Genomic DNA, 21,726 nt, shown 5'->3' with positions numbered 1-21,726 from the left:
TATAAGCAATTACTTTAGATTGGGCAAAATTTTCATCACACTGGATGAAGTAAAAATACCGAATGTTGGTTGGACATATAATTACCCTCATGGAGCATTTTACCCAATATACATTATATTTCAAAATGTAAAAACCGTTACGAAATTCAAAGAAAATTTGTACAAAAAGTCTCTATATTCAAAGTAAAAAAGGCTTTAAGCAGTTAAGGGGGTGGCTATTGCAGGGGTGAATCCAGTATTTACCAAAAATAGCAGGGGCACTTTAAAACAAATGAGAAGCAAAAAGTAAATAAATGAATAAATAAAAAACAATTATATAAAAATATATTAAACGACACATTGAGGAGCTGCTCGTTGGTGAAGTCACAAAATTATTTTTTTTTTTTAAATCCTAATTCCGTTATTCTCTGACGGACTTTGATAAAACCTTCACTTTTGTATAATTTTTCTGCTTTTATGAAAACCAACTTATCGTCAGGGCGAACTTTCCCTTTAACTGTCTCTGCTGTTTAAATAATTACTACCTTCTTCGGTGCCTCACTTATTATCACCTTTCGGAAAACGGATGTATCCTGATCGCCTTTCAATTGATATGTTACTGTGCAAAATCGTAATCACGTTGCAACTGTAATTCAATGTTTTTTTAATGATTTAATATGGAAGCTTAAAAGTGCCACCCAGATGTTCAGATAATCATCTCGTCATGTCTACATCCTTTGGAAAAGATGATGATGAGATGATGAACTGAACATCTGGCTGGCACTTTTCATCTTCAATCTACATGATATCATCAATAAGAGAAGCGCGGATTTCAAACTCTTCTGGATTTAGCGTAGCTCCATTCCTCGCTTTCATTGTTAGAGGAGGGGCGCCCTCTGGTGTTTCGAATTTAAAGCGATGCAAGAGATGAGTAAAGAAGATGAAAAGTTCCACCTTGGCTAATTGTTCACCCATACATCTACGACGACCTGGAAAACAAAGAAAGAGAAGATAAGTACGATAAGGTGAGAGAAAGAGATAGAGAGAGGGGGAGAAGAGAAGAAGAAAGAGAGAGGAAGAGGGGAACCGGAGGGGAGAAAGACAAGAAGATAAAAAAAGAGGGAAATCGAGAGGAAGAAAGGGGTAAGAGAGAAGAGTTAAACATCGGTAAAGAACGGTTGTTTCACACGGAGATCTAATCTCTTATCGTGGAAACAACATAAATTTTGAGCTAAAATACATCGTTCATGTTCAACCTCGACCACCTTCTCACAGGATGCATGGGGAAAAAATAACACAAGCAGCGCGTTGGTGTATACAATGGGATACCGTACATTGGATTAAAGGACAAGTCCACTCCAACAAAAAGATGGCTTGAATAAAAAGAGAAAAATCCAGCATAACACTAAAATTTCATCGAAATCGGATGTAAAATAAGAAAGTTAAGACATATTAAAGTTTCGGTTAATTTCACAAATCAGTAATAATTATGCACATCCAAGTCGGTATGCAAATGAGGGAACTGATGACATCACAGTGACTCACTATTTCTTTTGTATCTTATTATATGAAATACGAAATATTCTAATTTTCTCCTCATTGTCCTGTGACACAAAGTTTTATTTTCCCCTGAACATGCGGAATTACCACTGTTTAATCTTTTATGGTTCAGGCAAATTGGTCCTTATTTTCAAATCTGTAAAAATTGGAAATATTGTATAATTCATTTGCATGTGACTAAATTGTGCATAAAAATAACTATTCTGTAAACAATAAGCGAAACTTCAAAATGTCATAACTTTCTTATTTTACATCCGATTTTGATGAAATTTTCAGCATTATACTTATCTGATTTTTCTATATTGATTCAAATAAATTTCTTAGATGAACTTGGCCTATAACAACGAGGCACTTCTACAATAATTATTTTTGTAATGAATACAGCATGCATGAGTTTATTTTTCATTTTTAATTCGAAACAAAATAATCATGATGGGCCTATTATGCGAGCATGACTCTTCAGAAATCCAACCCCGGTATATAATTATATATATATATATATATATATATCATATATATTATAGTTGTTTATATTGTAAGAGTGTGAACGTGTGAGACGCTCCGTTTATCTTTTCAAATTGCAAGATGAAAATGATTGAAAAAGAATAGTTACCGATAGAGAATGGAATAAGTTCCTCCCTCTGAACAACCTGCTTGGTTTCTGGGTCAAGAAACCTCTCTGGATTGAACTCATCAGGATTCTTCCATAGGTCTGGGTCATGGTGAATGGCCCATAGGTTAGGTATGATGACAGTTCCTTTAGGGATGTCATAGCCATTAAGGACAACATCTTTGACAGGCGCGTGAGGAACTCCCAGAGGTGTGATGGAAGCGAATCTTTGTATCTCAAGCAAAGTAGCTTCCGTGTAAGGCAAGTTTGGTCTATCTGTAAGACGTGGTAACCGATTTCGTCCGACAACATCATCAAGTTCCTTGTGGATCTTTTCCTGAACATCTCGGTGTAATACCATGTACATTAAGGCCCACTTTAAGGTTGTGGCGGTTGTCTCTGTACCGGCAGCAAAAAGATCAGCAACTGCACGATACATGTTGTCTTCAGTAAATGTGTGTTTACCAGGAGACTCACGCTCTGCCTCCATCATCTGCTCAGCGTACATCTCCACAAAACACGAAGGAGATCTTCTACTCTTCTTCTGTTCCTCACTCACTTTCAGTACCATTGGTTTCATGAAGTTATCGTGGGTGCCTTTGAGTGCCAGCATTCGCCTATAACCACTTCTGGGTAAAAACCTCAAGAAAGGAATGAAATTGAAGAGTCCCGCCAACTCGGCGATCTCAAAGCTTTCGAACACAGCTGCAAGAATTCGTTGAAAAGATTCATCGTCGTAGTCGAAGCGCTTACCGAGACTCAGCCAACAGATTATATTGGAAACGCTTACAACAATGTCGTGAAAAGGTACAAAGGGCTTTGCCTGTCTTGAAGAAAAACTCAGGGCTAGGTGACGTGCCTCGTCGGAGATAGTTTCTTCCATTTTAAACTTGCCCATACCAAGCGATCGTAGAGCTGAGAGAGAGAAGCGACGGTGCTCAGTCTGCATCTGACCAAAGTACGACACGATCAAACCTGAATAAACGAGGAATTTTGAGAATAACTAACTGATGATGTTTTCATCAAATTGTTCGCATCTACTGACTACTACGGGGAAACTCTCTACAACGCACCGATTCTTCTGAATCATACTAGAGAGCTGAGAGTCTTTTGTCAAAAGTTGGTGGACTGGGACAGCAGATCATTCGAAGATTTTCACCGGACGTACAATTGCAAATATGTCGTTGTCCAGAGTCGAGAGATTCCGATGCTGTCCTCCCGGTCCACTAACTTTCGACAAAAGCCTTTCAGCTAGCTCTCCATAGTGATTTGACTTGCATAAATAAAGGAAGTGTGCTATGTAGAGAGTTTCCCCGTATAGTTAATGCGAAAAGTCCAGATTGCTCCAAACACCCAGAACAAAACACCGAAGGGATCATGTTTTTTTTTATACAGGCAAAAGCTACGGAATCAACTACCTATCCAATTACGCCAACTTTCATCAACAGAAACATAATTTTAAGTCCCAACTGAAAACTTATTTGATCTAATTTACTATTACCATTTTTTTCATTATTCTATTGTTAAGGTGTACATGATAACTTTCTTGAAGCGCCAAGAGTACCAAAAGATGGACACGTGCGCTATATATAAGTAGCCACTATTATTATTATTTATCATTATCATCATTATCATTATTATCATCATCGTCATCATAATCATCATCATTATTTTTATTTTTATTATCATTATTATTATTGCGATTGTCTTCGTTATAATTAATTGTTCCTTCACAATGTTGACTGACATTAGTCACATTATTATATTATATCACCTCAGCTCGTTGAACATGTATTTCCAAAGTTCATTATGAGATAATGCTTTCACATCATGACAGTGGTGTAATGAGCGGAAAATTTTGAGGGGGCTAGATATGGCGTATCGGGCAAAATTTATCAAAAGTTGCGAGCGAGCAAAAATGTCGAAATTTTTTATTACAAAATTCCACTTTTGTGATAGATTATGACATAATATAAACAAAATAATATCACATTTCACCCTTCTCTCATTTTTCTTTCCCTTTCTCTCTTTTTCTTGGTCTTGAAAAATTGGGGGGGGGGGGGCGGGCAAGCGCCCCCCTCTATATGCCAGTGTGTGATGATGACGAAAAGAAAACAGGCTACGATTAATCGTGTACAGCTGACCCGCTCTACTGCTCTATAATTTTTAGAATTGAAAGATTTAAAGTTTGCAATTTTATGATTCGACGTTTCCGTCAACAAGTTTAGCATGATGATATCACACTTTAACCATGGAGCTATAATAGCTCCATGCTTTAACTGTATACTGTAAATAGGGATAACTGAACTTGGTGCATATAGGCTCCCTTTAAGACAAAGTATATACTTTAGAATAATAAAAATCATAATCGTTCCTTCCGCGGATGGGGACGGTTTTGTAAATCATCGCCTTCCGTATATCTGAAGTACTTAATGTCTAACCAGATTGATGTTAACATACCATTAGCGGCGATCCCACGGGGGGGGGGGGGGGGGGGGTCGACCCTCCTCGATTTTTTTAGGCCTACGGTAGCCTATGGGAGAGATCGAGTCGCACCCCCCATGGACCAACTATCTCAAGAGATCGCCGCCTATGCAAAGTACACCGATACGAAACCCGAATGTATCTCTTTACCCTTGACAAATTGAAGAGTAGTAATTACTAAGAATCATATTCAATTTGAAATTTTTCCTGGGGTGGCATACAGATGGGGGGGGGGGGGGGCTTGGGTGGCGTTCGTTGCCCCTCCAATTTTTTTTTATCACGAACCTGATAGAAACAAAAGAAAAGGAAAGAAGAATGAAATATGATTATTTTCTGAATATCTTGCTCCTCAATTTTTTGTTGGCTCATTACGCCACTGCTAAGAATGATGCCCACGATTAAGTATTCTGAATGGCAAGTTTGTATGGGGTCAAAGTACGAAGTTTGCATTAGGGTCCAATATTTCACATCAAATGCATGCAGTTTTAAAATTGATTGGGCATGCATCAACACTTCAAACAAAAATTTAACACCTTTATTTTATAGCTCCTGATCTCCGCATAGTTTTATTCTTAATAGGGTTGAATTTCCCTTGCTACTTATCTAACGTGCTTTTCCCTTGTTTTAGCTATGTCCATCACGATATACTCATCACGGTAATACTGTTCCCAGTTGAAGCGTATAATCGTATTACTACTTCTGAAATTAACTAAAATATGGTCTTTCCTTATTGCAATAGCTCCTCATCTGCTTTTCATTAATAATTCCCTTAAAGGAGAATGAAACTCTTGGAGCAAGTTAGCTTTTGTGAAAGCAGAAAAATCAAAGAATAAGATCAACAAAAGTTTGAGTAAAATAGGACTAGCAGTAGAAGAGTTATGAGCATTTGAATGTCGAGATCACTAATGCTATGGAGATCCTCCAATTGGCAATGCGACCAAGATCTATGATGTCACAGATGAACAACTCTCCCCATTTGGACACTGAAAATATACCCCAAAACTTCTCTTTTTGCTCATTCTAATCATATGACAAACGACTCATCAATGATATAATGTTGTGAAACCTCTGTACTTGTCCTCTCATAAAGAGAACACCTCACCTTGTGATAGACTCTATAAAAGTGAGAATATAAGTGAAATAAGTACTAAAGTAATGAGGGAGTTGTACGTGTGTGACATCACAGATCTTGGTCGCATTGCCAATGGGAGGATCTACATGGCATTAGTGATCTCAATATTCAAATGCTCATATAACTTTCTTATTATTCATTCAATCTTCCTCAAACTTTCAACAATATGTTTCTTAGATGTTCTCTTTGATATGGATTCAGCTGGTTTCAAGGGTTTCATTCTCCTTTAATGATTCATTCTGCAAACAACCAACTTAAATCATTTAAAAAAATTATTTTATTATAAATTTTTTTTTACGAGGGTTAACTTTCCTTTGAATCGTGTCCAATCAATCAACTTGTGCCTTTCCTCATTTTTATATAGTTCTTCACCCCCTAATCATTTTCATTGAATATCATTATATCATTATATTATTCCTTATCCAATTAATATAAACTATATTACCCTTTCCTTGGACAACATTCTCAATCATCGTGATCTTCGGTCTGTCACTGAATTCATCATTAGATTTCGTGAACGCCTGTCTAATGAGAGAATAATCACTGAGCACTACCGCATAGAACGATCCCATCTGCATACTGAAGATAGGTCCATACTTCTTGGCCATGTTTGCGAGGATAACGTGTGGCATGTCTTTGCCTGCCAGACTTGGTAGGCTCCCGAGGACCGGCCATTCTCGAGGGCCACGGGGTGGTAGATTCCTGTATTTCTTAGTCCTTCCCGATCGAACAAGAATGAATGATAGCAGGAATGCAGTCAAACCTGCTAATATAAATGGTGTAAAGCCAAGCTGGATGAGGGATGCCGACATTTTCTCAGAAGTCGCTCATATATATATTTCAGAGCTTCAAACAGAGCATATTGCACGTTACATAAATTGAGAATAACCAACTCACTCATTTATTACATAGAGATCTGATTATTGATTTGGGGTTTCCGATTCTGTATAGGCCCACGAGATAAAGACGTAACTTAAGTACCGTAGGCCTAATAGTAGACTGCTTTGTGTTCATGGTCGAGTAGGTAGAGTGTAGCTCGCGATGACTAGCTTGCAGTGTAAACAATCAGCGGCGCAGGGGCGGCGGAACCGGGCGGGGGGGGGGGGGGGAGGGGCACTTGCCCCCACTTGCCCCCCCCCCAAAAAAAAAAAAAAAATCCTCGTAGACATTTTTTTTTCAAAACGGAAAGTGCCTTTTTTTCAAAATGAAATGTGCCCCTTTTCAAAGTGAAATAACTTTTTTTTAAGTAAAACATACATTTTAGGTTTTAGAAAATCATAAAATTTTTAGCTCGCGCTTCGCGCACGCATATAGTGTGATAAGGTACTCATTTTATTCTTGGTTACAAAGAGTGCTTAGAATTTCCAGTTTTCAGGTTGGAATATCACAAATTTTCAGCTTGCGCTTCGCGCTCGCATTATTCGATTTGTGAGAAATGTATCCTATCAATCAGTCACTAAATGCAGTCTTTAGTCAGGTCCCTTATTTCCGGTCCGTGCTTACGTTCGCATTAGAGGATTGATGAGATATGTCTGCTCTTCATGAATTCCTAAAACACTACGCCCTTAAAATGTCCCTTTTCTGGTCTGAATATCAACAATTTTCAGCTCGATCGCGCTTCGCGTTCGCATCCATTGGTTAGTAATATACGAATGGTCTTAGTGAATTCCTACAAACAAGCTTAGAATGCCCTTCTTCAGGTCTGAATCTGATTAGTGAGATACGTATCATGTTCATGATTTACAAGGACCAAAAAGTGTTTCATGTGTTAAAATGTAATTCCAACAAAATCAGCACGCGCTTGGCGCTCGCATATTGTGAGATATGCTCTTCACGAATTCCTGAAAAAATAATCCTTAAAATGTAAAGGTACAAATCATGATTTAACAAATTTTCTTATTTTTAGGTCTGAATATCAAAATTTTCAGCTCGTGCTTCGCGCACGGATTATTAGGTCAGTAAACCTGGCAATTGAGAGCGCTTCGCGCGCCCACTAAGTCACTCAATTTTCAATTTTCTTGATGGTAGTGCCCCCCAATACCTTGACCCACGGTACGCCACTGGTAAACAATAAAGTTTAATTTTTAGTTTGTGAACTATAGCCCCAGGGGAACTAACTAGGCTGGGGGGGGGGGGGGGCTGTGAGCTGACTGAGCCCCAACCCCCAAGTTCGCGTTGTAAATACGAATCGCGAAGAAGATTTGTCGCGAAGTCCCCTGACTTTTTTGGGGGTTAGATTCTCGCGCCATTCTTGAGACCTAATTTGCGACGCCCGGTATACGTACCGGGGCTACGTAACATTTTGCATGTAACAGGTCGCAGGGGTTGCGATCTGGGGGTGGGGGGGGGGGGAGGAACAGTGGCCCCCAACTTTTTTAAACACTAAAAAAGTGCCCTTTTTACGCCCTGAAAAATGTCCCACCACGAACGTGTGCTGTGTGCCCCTTTCACCTGAAGACCCGTTTTAGGTTTTACCAATTGAAATGCTCTTTCTCACATAAGTGCCAATTTTTAACAAAAATTGTCCCCACTCGAACGTATTATCTGTACCTCCTTTTTAACCTGAGAAGGACCCGTATTATGTGTTAGCAACTGCCATTTCTCGAATCAGAGCCCCTTTTTACCCCTCACGAACGTGTTCTGTGCCCCTTTCATACCTGAGAAGGACACATTCTATGCCGTTAGCAAGTGCCCCTTTGCCTTTTTATAGGTGCCCTTTTTCGTATATCAGTGCCCCTTTTTACCCAAGAAAAGTACTAGTGCCCCTCACGAATGTGTTCTGTGCCACTTTCACCTAGGAGGAACCGTCTTATGTGTTAACGAGTGCTCCTTTGCCTTCTCATAGGTGCTTGTTCTTCATGTCAGATAAGTTGTGCTGAAAACCACTCCTTTTCAATGTTTTCGTGCCCGATGAGCGCCCGGTTTCTTTATTTAGCGTTATGCTTTTTTCTGCAAGTGCGATCCTTTAATCGGATAATCCTTTTCAAAATATGATTTGCACATTTTCAATTGCTACTCCTTTTCCTTTTGATAATAAAATTCATCCCTTCCAACCTCTAATCAAGCGCCCTTATTTACTTTTGATAAATGCCCCTTTTCTTTTCTAGTTTGTTCAAAATGTTCAGTTTGTTAATGTTCCGATGACGTTGAAGTCTTCCTATATTATATGATTCTGGAAAAGCTCATTTTAAATTGATGAATTTCACATCTTGAGGGATACGAGGCAGTTACTACTTATAAAGGAAGACAAATGTCAGAATAGTCTAGTTTCATGAGTCATGTGAGTTGGATAGATAAATCATTATGTTTTGTTTTAAGATAGTGCTCTTTTCGAAAGAAAAAGTGCCCTTTTCCCTGCGCCCCCACTTTCAACTTCGCTCCGCCGCCCCTAACGGTTGGTAGGTTGAATACTAGACAGTGCAAAAAGCCATTGCCACATTATTCGATCGCCCGCGCATACAGTCGACAGATAAAATAATTACTGACAACAGATTATAACCCTGAATTTCCTATTGAAAATAACAAAGGTCTGAAATTAAAGTAGATTCCATATTTCTATATATTTGAGGAAGTTCTCCGAACTGGTAGAATACTAATATACTACTACTACTACTAGCCTACTACTACTACTACTACTACTACTACTACTACTACTACTACTACTACTACTACTACTACTACTACGACTACTACGACTACTACGACTACTACGACTACTACGACTACTACTACTCAGGCGCGTAGCCAGGGGGGGCGGTGGGGGCGGTCGCCCCCCCCCCAACGTCCCCAAAAAGAAAAAAAAAAGAAGAGAAAAAAGAGAGGAGAAAAGGAAAAGCGAAGGGAAGAAAGGTAGCTTTGTGGGTTTTTCTTTTTATTCTTTATTTTTTTCTCAAAAGAGAAACTCCTTTACTCTTGCTCTAAATTTATATATATGAATTTTGCTTCCGCGCTGCGCGCGGTTAAATGACAATATTGCAGTTCTCCTTTGTTTCCCTATCCCTTTCTCTAACCCTGTTTTTCGACTTCAGCTATCTGTTTCTTGCCAGTTAAAGTTAAATATATCCATTGTACATTAGGGCATGGAATAAGAGTAAGGTTAGGCCGAAGTATATGAAGTTATCTTTTTTTTTTAATTGATCGCGCAACTTCTGGTCGGGTCGACTTCGGGCGGGTAAAATCTTCATATATCAATTTCTGCCGTCACGTCCATATAGGCCACTTCTCCCGCTTTTCGGCACATTACTAAACAACCATAATTTGGGGGCAAACAGGTTCCTAATTTCAAAAGAGGAAGGTATAAAATTCGTGTCATATTAAATAGAAAAAAGTGCAATATTTTTTAAATCAAATTCTATTAAAATTTCCCTGCACATTCATTTCCTGTCCTGTTTTGCGCCCTCAGTTTGAAATTTTGAATGACACTTAAGTTTCTTTATCATTCAAAATTTAGCGCTTCAGGATAAATCAAAGAAATTATACATCATCCTTTTTTATATATAATTTCAATAAATCACAGAAGTTTCAACTTTTTGCGCACTATTTTCCTTGTAATGAAGTTCAATAATCTTAGAAAATCAATTGAATTAGAGCCGATGGGGTAGAGATATATGCATTTGATGAAATGTCCGCACTTTGAAATTTCAGAGTTTCATTGCTCTGCACGGGGAGAAATATCTTCCTCCCGGCATACCGGCATATACCCTTCTTGTTTTGCGAGTTAAAGATATGCACTGCCACTAAATTGTTTGGAATCAAATGTGATCTTTCCAAGGGAAGCATTCAGTATAACTTAGGGAATACCCTTATCTCGGGACTTTTTTCTTTAGAAAAAACTTGATAAAACGCTATAGCTTTCGCGCTTCGCGCGGGGTAAATATTATTTTAATTTCCTCCATTTTATCCCTTTTTGTGCGTTCACAATCACTTTTAAAAACAAGGTTCAAGATCAAAATATAGTCAACTAAATTGGAGCTGATATAGGTACTAGAGACAGGAGAGACGGCTCCTTTTTATTTTAATTTAAGAAACACCGAAAGCTTCGCGCTTCGCGCGGGAGGGGGAAACTCACCCTCCCTGCACCCACCCCCTAGGGAGCGCGCTTCGCGCGCTCTGTAAGTGTTGGCACCATTTACCGCCCCCTCCAAAATGAAATCCTGGCTACGCGCGGTTGCTACTACTACTACTACTACTATACTACTACTCAGGGGCGGATCCAGCTTTTTATAAAGGGGGGGGGTTGGGGTGGTATGCGAGGGAGCGTAGCGACCGAGTCCAAGCGAGCGGAGCGAGCGAGGGGGGAGGGTGTGGGAGGGGGGTGTCCCCCCTCCCACAGTAGGGAAAAATTTTGAAAATCTGTGTGTGAAAATGGCGTTTTCTAAAATTACAAGTTTAAAAAAAAAGATAAGATTTAAAAACATGGTCCCCGGATTTTTGTTTTGGGGGGTTGCAACCCCCCCAACCCCCCCTCTAGATCCGCTTCTGCTACTACCACCACCACCACCACTACTACTACCACCACCACGGCACCACCACCACGGCACCACCACCACAGCACCACGGCACCAACACTACCACTTAGTGACTACCACTACTACCACCACTACCACCACTACCACCACTACCACCACTACTACCACTACAGTACTACCACTACTATTACTTCTACCACTACTACCACTACTACTACCACTACTACTACCACTACTACAACTTCTACCACTACTACCACTACTACTACTACTACTACGTATACTACGTATACTACTACTACTACTGGGGCGGTATCCCGGGCGGTATTCTGAAAACCGTGATACAATTATTGTTATTCAATAGATTACTCTGAGAAAAGTTGCATAGCGCCATCATTTGTCACTAATTCGTTAATATAATAATGCAAAATGGCAGCGCCCATGACAGGAATTAGAATGGCGTACAAACTTGGAGATTTTACATGTAAATCAGTAATAAAATGCAAAATCAGCAGTTTCTCTGGAAATCTTGCATTCACTCCGTTCGTTGAGCATAGTTTATTGTACGGATCTTGTGGAATAAGGACTGTAACCGTTGATCCAAAGACTTCTTGTTGGAATGTCCCGAAACGTTTTCAGTTCACCCATGCAACTCGACTTCGAAATAGGAGGAGACTCGATCTGCCTCAAAGATCTCAAGAGTTTATTTCAAATCTAAGGAGCAAGGAAAGAGAAACTCTTTTAGCTGAACTATTAAAGTACCAAAACATTAAGAATATAGATCTAGAAGCTTCTACGAAAAGTACCCCTGGTAAGTAAATTCAGAAAAATCAGCGCTGCCATGCCGGTGGTGCACTTTCCCACTCACCGGTCGTACCGGACGTTTTCCGCAAACATCAGTGCGCTAAGTCGCCCCGGCAAATGCGAGTCTCAGCTGTGAAGGTGCGAAAGTGCACCCACGCCACAAAAAAAAAATATTTTTGACTAACTTGTTAGGGTTATGATGATGATTATTATGATGATGATCAGAGTAGGACTAGAGAGTTAACAGGTGAAGATTGTATTTATGAGAAAGAAAAGGTTAAAATGTTGTGGCATACGGATTACAGCCATACTTTACAGGTGTTCAAAGTCAAACCCCCCTTAAATTTTTTGATACCCAACGGCCTACCCCCGGCCCCTGCCTAAAAAAATGGAAAATGTTGAAGACCTTTTTCTTTCTTTTGTTTTGCTTGTCAAATTTTTTGTGTGTTCGAAATGATCTCAAATTTGTTGTGAAGACCGTTTTTGTAATTTTTATTTTGGTTCATTGTCAACAGTGAAACCCACCCCTTTCAAAAATCCTGCGTACGCCACTGGTTGTTGCTGTGTAGGGCAACCTTGCTTTCTGGTGATATGGAAAAAGCTTTGACGGCTTAAAGGCATTACTTCCTACTCATACTGGGCTAAAAATAAAATCAATTAATTTCAAGTTTTTGCTATATCCGCATGCAACTAGTACACAGAACAGTTGAACATCTAGACTGACAATAGGAAGGGTAGGGGAAGCACTGTTACATTCGTTTGATTAAACCTTGTGTACAGCTTTTACCCCTCAGGACTTTTCATACAAAAGTGACTCAATTATGAAATAAGGGCTATCTGCTCCGGGGGGGGGGGGGGGTTGCATTTATGAGTGGATTCCATGCGCAACCCCAAAAACACATTAAAAGGATGTCCATAATGAAAAAAGGGTATCTAAGGCTAAAGGGGGGGGGGGGGGGGGGGGGCGGAGCACTTGCATATACATGTATGAGTGGATACCATGCGCGACCCAAATAACACGTAAAAAGGATGTCTTTTTCAAGATAGAACACGTTTGGTACGTAATGTAATAAGGGTGTCAAAAACACTGAAATAGTGAAAAAAGGGTATCTATTTCGCTAGGAAAGCTACGTGTTTAGGGCCAAATTTGCGAGGGTTTAAAAAAGACTAAAAATGTTTTATAAAGGATGTACTTTTTTCCCCAACAGTCAACACTACGTGTTTAGAGTCCGATTTGCGCAAGGTGTGGGAGGTGGGGCCTTACTAAATCCAATGATGTAGGTAAAGGTAAAAACTGAAGTCTGTGATATATTATGACAATTAAAATATCGCTGTACATGTTTAGGGGTTCAATTCAGAGAATACTTGCTAAGGGTATCGTTTTGTTTCCAGTACTTGTTAAGGATAGGATTTCACACGCCAATACTTGTTAAGGGGTGCATTTTCAGAATATGGAAAATGCTTGTTTAGGGTGCTTTTGAGACCCCATGGTTGTGCATGGTATCCACTCATCAATGGAAGTGGCCCCCCCCCCCTGGGTATCTGCAGGATTTTTAAAAATTAATTATCATATCTGTTACCTTTCTTGTTGACCCTTAAACATAGCTCTTCCTGATTGTATGTATTACCATTTGGGTTAAATAAAAAAAAGGTAATTTGAAGTTTGAGCAAAGGTGGATTTAGTCCCTTTTGCATGTATAGTGTACATGCAAGCTCTTCATACTCTTTTTTTCAAAGTTCTTCATATCATGGCTTTCCATTTCTTGCAGATAAAGAGCTTCCAGAGACAGTCGTTATACCCAATCCAACCAGACAGCAATTAAGAATGGGTGAGTATTACTTGCGTATACTGGGGTGTAGAGACGTCTTTACTGTTCCATCCCATCTCAACAACAACAAGTTTATTCTAAGAAAATAATTTTCTTTACTTATTTACTCTCCCTGCCATATCAAGCTACTTGAAATATTCTTTGATGCTGTTAAGAATTGAATGGCCACCATTTCAACCCGCATGTCATTTTGTATTTTCCTTGTTTTTTTGTTTTTTTTTATAGTTGCCATCAGCAATGCTCTACCATTTATTGGATTTGGATTCTTTGACAATGCCATCATGATTATTGCAGTAAGTTCATATCTTTCTAAGTGTTAGCAAATTAAATTGAATAAATTGGCTTGAAAAAAACTATTTTCTCTGTCTTATATTATCTTCATCAAATACTCAACTGGACTATTGAATGTAGCGTACAATTCTTTGGGTTTATTTTCTTTCATTGAAGGTTATCAATGTATGTGGTTAATCTTGCAAAAGTTGACCTGACAGAAGTCATATATTTGCCCCAGTTGAAGCAATTATTAGACCTGGAGCCCATAACACAAAGCTTAGCAATCATCGTAGAAGAATATCTGTATGATTGATTCCTTTGACTACAATGTACAATCGCTCATGAAAATCAAGCATACAATCAATTGCTAAGGCCTCCATTCCACAGAAAGGAGACCTTTGAAGGAACTTTGAAAGACCAAAAATTGGCAGGGTCTCACAGCAGTCTCCAAGATCACTGAAATTTGTCATCTCTGAAAGACCCATCAAAGAACTCCGAAAGACTGATTGATACTTCTTGTCTTACTGGGCTTAGACTAGTCCTATATACATCTTCCAATGGTCTTTCAGAGATCTTTTATGCAACAAGTGATCTTTCAGAGTTCTTTCCATGGTCTTGTTCCTGGTCTATCAATGATCTTTTGGTGATCTCTCATGAGTCTTTCAGCGATTTCTGCAAAAATCTTGAGAGACTGTCAGAAGATCATGGAAAGACAAAAAAGAACTTTTAAAGTTCATCAAGAGACTGCTGAAAGACTGCTGGAAAACCACCAAAAGACCATTGTCCTGAAAAACTGCAGAAAGTCTGTTTTGAACTATTTCAACAAGTTTTGGAGATCATGGAGACCATGAAGACCACTGAAAGATCAATCAGGAATCATGAAAGACCTCATAGGTCTTTGAAAGTTCATTGAAAGACCTTTGAAAGATTAAGCAAGTTTCGTGGTCTTACATCGGTCTTTCAGAGGTCTTGCTCTCTGTAGAATGGGGGTTTACCTGTGTGTTATGGGACCCAGATTATGCAATTCATACGCTTTCTTCTAAGTCAGATCTCTCTAAAAGTCGAACAGATTTCTGATGTCCCAAAAGATTTGAATAACATGTAGGCAATGTTACATGCAGTGCTAAAACATAATTGTGTTGTACATTTTACATGTCTATGATTGAATAACCACAGTGAACACCATTGTGAATGATACCTGTTAACAGAAACATGGTTTTTTATTACTTTCAGGGCGATTACATTGATGTAACAATAGGAGGTGCACTAAGTATATCAACAATGGCTGGTAGGTGGCTCTGTCCTGTTCCATGAATTTCATATATATTTGCCTACTGTAAGTTATGCCTTTTTCAGCATAGTTAGATATTACTTGATGAATGTTTTTGTCCATAAAGACATTTGTATGCACATTTGTACAAGTATATGACAAACTTAAAATGTTCCCTTCGCCCACGTCCACTTGACCCTCAGACTGTTCACATTCCAATGTTGTCAGATCCCATTTCTGTCCAAAAATTTTTCTCTCTGAAAAATTAACGACTAGTCTAATGCGATCATCATGTTTTCTTTGTCTACACAGCTGCAGGCTTTGGCAATATGATATCTGATGTTGCAGGAATAGGGTGAGTAAAAAAAAATCATTAAACTTTCTAGATTGGCAACATAATAAAACAATAAAATCATAGTTAACAATGCAAAAAGGCAACCTTTTACTGAAACCTCGAACTTTGGGTTCACTTTTTTCTGGTGGTATATGAGATCCATATTGTTTTTTTTTAGACTACTAACTGGAGAAAAAGTAAACTGGCAAATTAGAGGAGGAAAACAGATCAGTGTAAATATTAATGGAAGTAACCAGTAAGATCATAGTTAGCAATGCAAATTAGCAACCTTTACCTAAACCCTGCACTTTGGGTTCAATTTTACTAGTGTCGTATGATATCCATATTATATTTTTTTCTAGAATACTAACGGGGGGGGGGGGGGGGGAGGGGGGAAATGAATTATTGCCTTTTTCAAGAGGAAAAGCAGATCAATGTTAACATTAGAGAAGATGTGTACCTATATGATAGAGCCTAGAGGGGAATTTCACCCTGACAAAAATTTTGTTGTGAGAATAGCTGGAAAAAAAATTGGTGAAGGTTTGAGGAGAATCCAAAGATTTATTAGAATCTTTATTTTTTGACGTCATATGCAAGCATTTTTCCCACATATCATATGGTAAAACAAATCAACAAAATGTAATTTTCTATAAAAAAATGAAAAATGGATTTGACTGTACCTTCAGTATATCAACCGTCAACTTATATCACACCCCCTCCTGAAAGGAATAAAAAGTTTAGTCATCATGAACCATTGAAAAATTTAAATTTATGCATTTTATATTACATAACATACGGGGCAGCTGCTTGTATTCATGTCACAAATCTAAAACTTAAAATTCTAATAATTTTGGTAATTTTTTATGGATTTTTCTCGAACCTAAACCAATATTTGTCATAATTTTTTTCTGGTATTTTTACAAGAGACTTTTCTTCAGGGTGAACTTCCCCTTGAATCGAGATTCAAACCTTGTCTTTAGGAGTGTGAAATACAAGATTTAGCAAAATAATGTGAAAGGTTGAGCAAACAGATTACATGTAATAGAAAAAGGGTAATGTCAATTCAGCCCCAAAATAACAAAATGAATGTATGATGTGCACTTTCAACTCAACATGGTTGTTGTAATAATGATAAATGCATTGAAATAATATCTACGTTTTATCATTATAGTTTGGCAGGTACCGTAGAGTCTTTTGTGTCTAAGATGGGTGTACATGTTCCAGTGCTTACTCCTGAGCAACAAGACCTAACAAAGACGAGATGGACTGCTAATCTGGTACGTAGAAATATACCTTTATTTTCTTCCATTCGGGTATGTGACGTACACCTTGGCCCCGTTACCTGAAGGTTTGCGATTTAAAAAAATATGAAATAACAATATTGTTTGGTTCCTATTTTAATAGTGTTTTGAATGGAATACATTTAGAGACGCTATACAAGTACAATGACTTTGCCTGGGCTAAATCTTTGAGTCCACAGAAATCTGTTTGACTTGGATATAAGAGGTGCATGTAGGATGTAGATAACACATGTTTTGCATACCGGTAATCTGTTCTGAAAAATTGCTTTGGCAAATATGTGACTTTATAATATGGATGGTTGACTTGTGCACATGTAATTGTGTATCATAGCATTATTTTACACAGAAATATATAGATGTATTTCATTTGTACATAATCAAGGCAATCTTATTTCATTTATCTAAACTGGTAGCCAGTCTACACAAATGTCCCATTTTGAAAACATTCCAAGGATCACTTTTCCATATATATATTTAACCATTGAGACACCCCACTGGACGGTCTTGTTCAATGCTACAAACTGCCCAACAGACAATCACAATCCTATAGATGTCAGGTCTTAAATTTCAATATTTTTAGGACAAGACCACTGTTTAAAAATGATAGGGCACATTTCTATGTAACAGTACAAATGACACAAATATTAAGGGCACCAAACATATATGTCCAAGGCCCTTAGCAGGGGCGCTGAGGCCAATCACTGCTCCATGTGGAGGTGTCTTGGCCAAGTGGTCTAAGGGCCAATGCACACCTGGTCCACGATCTGATTTTTGAACAAATTTTGCTTATTTCGTGAAGTTGGGAAAGCAAATTATCTTTTTATTTGAGGTTCAAATTAACTATAAGAGTACTAATATAACAATTTTGGATGATTGAAAGCCTTTATTTTGGAGTAAAGTCCAAATTAGTTTCAAATTGTAGCCATTCGTACGATTATTATGACATCATTCCAACTAGATGTTTACTTCACTTTTATAAGGATTGTAGCATAGCTGCAGATTTGAACATATTTGTACAATGATTCAGACCTTTACACAGTGAGATGTTCCTTGTCTCAATATCCGCATCAAATTCTACAACGTTTTATACCAAAATTGAGTCGCTGAGGGTCGTAATGACAAGACATTTGAAAGTTTGAGGTTGTCACTACTCACTACTTGCTTAATGTGCTATTTATGAAACAAAAAAAAAGTCCTTTAGATATTCAGGGTGAAATCTACTTTACTTTGGGAAATATCTGATGAATGAGATGGTCTTTAATGCACTAATTGTGATTTTATTATTTTTTTTGTCCAGTCTCGTGCTCTGGGTATAGCTGTAGGCTGCTTCATTGGAATGTTCCCACTTTTCTTCCTGAAAACCAAAGAAGATATAGAAAGTGATGAAGATGATGACAAAGGGACAACGTAGATATTCTTGTGATGATCCTTTTCCCGTTCCACCTTGTTATGCTGCGAGTATTAAAATAACCTCATGGTTTACCCTTTCCCTGTGTAAAGACAGATTATTGTGCATTTTCATGGGGGAATTGACACCATTTGGATATGTATCATGCAAAGTAGAATGAGATTTGTGTCCAGCAGACGTGTAGAACCACTGGAAATTACTGTCTCACTTTTCACTGGCGGCTTGGCCTGAAGCAGGATTGGCCGAAGAATTTCTCGCTGGTACAGCAAGTTTGTGCCCCCCCCCCTGCGATGCCTCCGTTACAGGCATTTCCAATGCTTTTCACGAAGTCTGGTGTCAGCAAATTTTAATCAACTCCCCATGAAAGCTGATGCCCATCTGACTTTAACATATAGTAAAGAGTACAGTCTTATCCAGTTTTGTGGTAAACACAGTCGCAAGCAGTACCTGTGCATCATTTGCTTTATTATGAAGTGGAATGTTATCATGATAATGTTAATACTTCTTTTCCCAATCACTTTGATATAGTATCTATCACTATTCATCCTCTCAACCAGAACTGAAGTTTATCTTTATCACTTCATTATAAACAGAATCATCTGTAACTATGCAACTGCTTGCAACTGTGTATTATTCGACAGATATTGGTCAAAGATTAAAACAGTTTTATGTATGATATTATGTAATGATATATATATGTATATGTGTGCAATATATACTTACATGTAACATCTTGTGACTTCAATGAAGTGGTATACATAGAGATATAAAGAGATGTAATTGTAGTTGTGCTTGAGTAGATAAGCCTCTGGTCTGTTGCTATTAATAGATGATAAGCAATTAGTGCCATCTACATGCATCTAGATATAATCTGTTCCAAGGTGCACTTTTATTATTACCTAGAGGTAGATCTGGCATTTCCAGCACTAAAAAAAACATTCTCTATGTAGGTACTAATCCCTCTTGGTTCCCATACTAAAGGAAAACCCGCTATGTCCAAAGCCCATGGCACACTCTGCGACGCGATTGCACCAAGATATGATTGCATCAAAATCACAGAGTGTGCGCCAACTCACAACGCGCTGCAACTGCAACCCGATTTGTTGCAGTAGGATCGCAGACCAAACCTCAAACATTTGACATGTCAACTTTTCTGCAATTTCGCTTATTTCACCCAATCAGATTTGTTCTAAACGATGACGTCATGGCCAATTTGCTTCGCTTCTGCAGCGCAGACAACATACTTGTAAAAGAAGAGGCGACATGAGATGCAGCGCATTGCAGAGCTTTTAATGGCAATGTTTGCGCTGGCCCGCGATGGGATTGCTCTGAGATGGGATTGGCAACTTGTTGCAGTCGGGTCTTAGTGCAATCATATCGCATAGTGTGCGCTGGGCTTGAGATGTGAACCCAGGACCCCTCTAATTGAAAGACAAGGGTCAGGACCACAAGACCAAAAAGCAATTCAATACTTTTTGCACTGGTAGGTTTACTAGGTTATACTTGTGGAGTTGAAACTCGTGGAACCACAAAAATCTGTTTAACTTACATGATGTGATATGTTTTGCATATTCTGGTCGAAAAAACAAGTCTTGTTGGGCGATTATTCAACTAATGGAAGGAAGACTGATGTAGAGTCAGCTGTAGTAAAAATTGTGTACCTTGGTCTTACTACTTATGGAAAAAAACCAACACACCATCCAATGGTAACTTCCCTGAAATCCTTGATTCCGATTGGCTGATTAGCATTGGTGATTGTTACCATTGTAATTACCATTGGATGGCAAAGTTACTACTTTTATGCAATTGGACCATGGGGCCTTTATCACAAATACAACTGTGGTAACTGCTGAGCCCCTTTACTAGTCTGCATGCACAGACCCTGTTTGAAACTTTGATCAACAAGTGGCTCTGCAGACAAAGACTAGCCTATATAAATTCTTCCTGTTTCAATTCTGAGCGAGAGGGCCTTCAGTACACAAGGCATTGTAGGCTTTGCATTCAGACCCCTCATCTGGAGTGAAGGGTTTGCGCAGCAGACTACCCTGTTACCATGGTAGTTGTGATAATTTCAATTTCAAATTTTAAATTCTTATGAAACAGGCTCCGTGGGTGTTTATCTGTTTCTATACTCTGAATGACTGTACCATGAAATAGATGCCAAATGTTTTCTTTGACTTTATACAACATATAATTTTATTTTCTTACTCTTTATTAAATTTGTCTTTTTTTTTAATAGTAAATCACGTCATCTTGACCCTCACTAATGTTTTCAAATGCTGTCTTACAAATGTTGTAAATTCATGCATACCAGGTATATGATGCAGTGTTTAAATTTTATACAGTCAGGCATCTTTTTCTATTGATAAAACAGTATGGCATATAATGTCCGTTTAGTGACTTTAAAAAGTTTTTTTTTTCACTTTCCCAAACTAATGGTTGACAGTACTTTATATCAATAAAGACATAATGTGGAACAATGATCCAAAGAGAAACATTGGTAATATTACTCAGTTACTTTGTAACAGTACTTTGTGCTTTCATATAACTCCATTTTATAATAAATATAATAAATATTAATGCTTTTATCCAGTAGAAGCAGTGTACAGTGAAGTATTCATAATATTCATAGTAATAATATTCTGCTTTGAACTTAATTCTTCAGTCTTACAAAGAATTGCGGTAGACTTGAATCATACTCTAATTGTGATTGATCTAGGTTTTTCATATTTTAAGTACATAATTTAAGATTAATTTCAGTTACAGTTTGATTTGGATCTATCACTCTTTGTAAGACAGGGAGCAGGGCCCTGTCTTACAAAGGGTTGCGATTGATCCGATCAATCTTAACCGTGGAAAGCCAGCAACGTCAGCATTTTATAAATGCATGTTTGTTTAAAATAATTTCTAGATATAATGTATATTCATAAATTCATTGTTTTCTTGACAATTTGGAGTTTTCCCCTTTGTTTACAAAGGACATTTTGCAAATTTCCTGTAGAAAAATTATGACAATGATGGATTTCCATAGAGATACAATTGATTGGATCAATTGTAACTCTTTGTAAGACGGACCAGGGCCCTGTCTTACAAAGGGTTGCAATTGATTCGATCAACCACAACTACGGTAAGCCAGCAATGCCAACATCTAAAATGCATGTTTGTTCAAAATGTTTTTCAGATATGATGTATGCTCATACATTCATTGTCTTGACAGTTTGATGTGCTCCTCTTTGTTTACAAGAGGACATTGAGCAAATTTCCTATAAGAAAA

The 21,726-nt window shown here is 38.2% G+C and overlaps 2 protein-coding genes across 2 annotated transcripts in view; one reads left to right on the top strand and one right to left on the bottom strand.

Moving 5' to 3' along the window:
• Positions 1-6,809, bottom strand: part of LOC129279791 (cytochrome P450 2U1-like) — a 7,793-nt gene extending 984 nt beyond the window's left edge. Inside the window, exons 1-3 of the mRNA XM_054915852.2 lie at positions 6,211-6,809; positions 2,153-3,124; positions 1-968 (exon numbers count right to left, since the gene is read on the bottom strand). The exon at positions 1-968 is cut by the window's left edge and continues 984 nt beyond it. Of these exons, the coding sequence (XP_054771827.2) occupies positions 778-968; positions 2,153-3,124; positions 6,211-6,577 (1,530 nt within the window). The 5' untranslated portion in view covers positions 6,578-6,809 and the 3' untranslated portion in view covers positions 1-777. The remainder of the gene's footprint in view (positions 969-2,152; positions 3,125-6,210) is intronic.
• Positions 6,810-11,625: 4,816 nt separating this feature from the next.
• Positions 11,626-20,861, top strand: LOC129279810 (transmembrane protein 65-like). Its single transcript, XM_054915865.2, has 7 exons — positions 11,626-12,044; positions 13,807-13,866; positions 14,092-14,159; positions 15,373-15,427; positions 15,722-15,764; positions 16,915-17,020; positions 18,342-20,861. The coding sequence occupies exons 1-7, from the start codon at positions 11,663-11,665 to the stop codon at positions 18,453-18,455; spliced, it is 828 nt and encodes a 275-aa protein (XP_054771840.2). The 5' UTR covers positions 11,626-11,662; the 3' UTR covers positions 18,456-20,861.
• Positions 20,862-21,726: the final 865 nt, after the last annotated feature.

Source organism: Lytechinus pictus, chromosome 17 (assembly GCF_037042905.1).
Source record: "Lytechinus pictus isolate F3 Inbred chromosome 17, Lp3.0, whole genome shotgun sequence".
NCBI lineage: Eukaryota > Metazoa > Echinodermata > Echinoidea > Temnopleuroida > Toxopneustidae > Lytechinus > Lytechinus pictus.
This window is presented reverse-complemented; position numbering and strand designations above follow the sequence as displayed.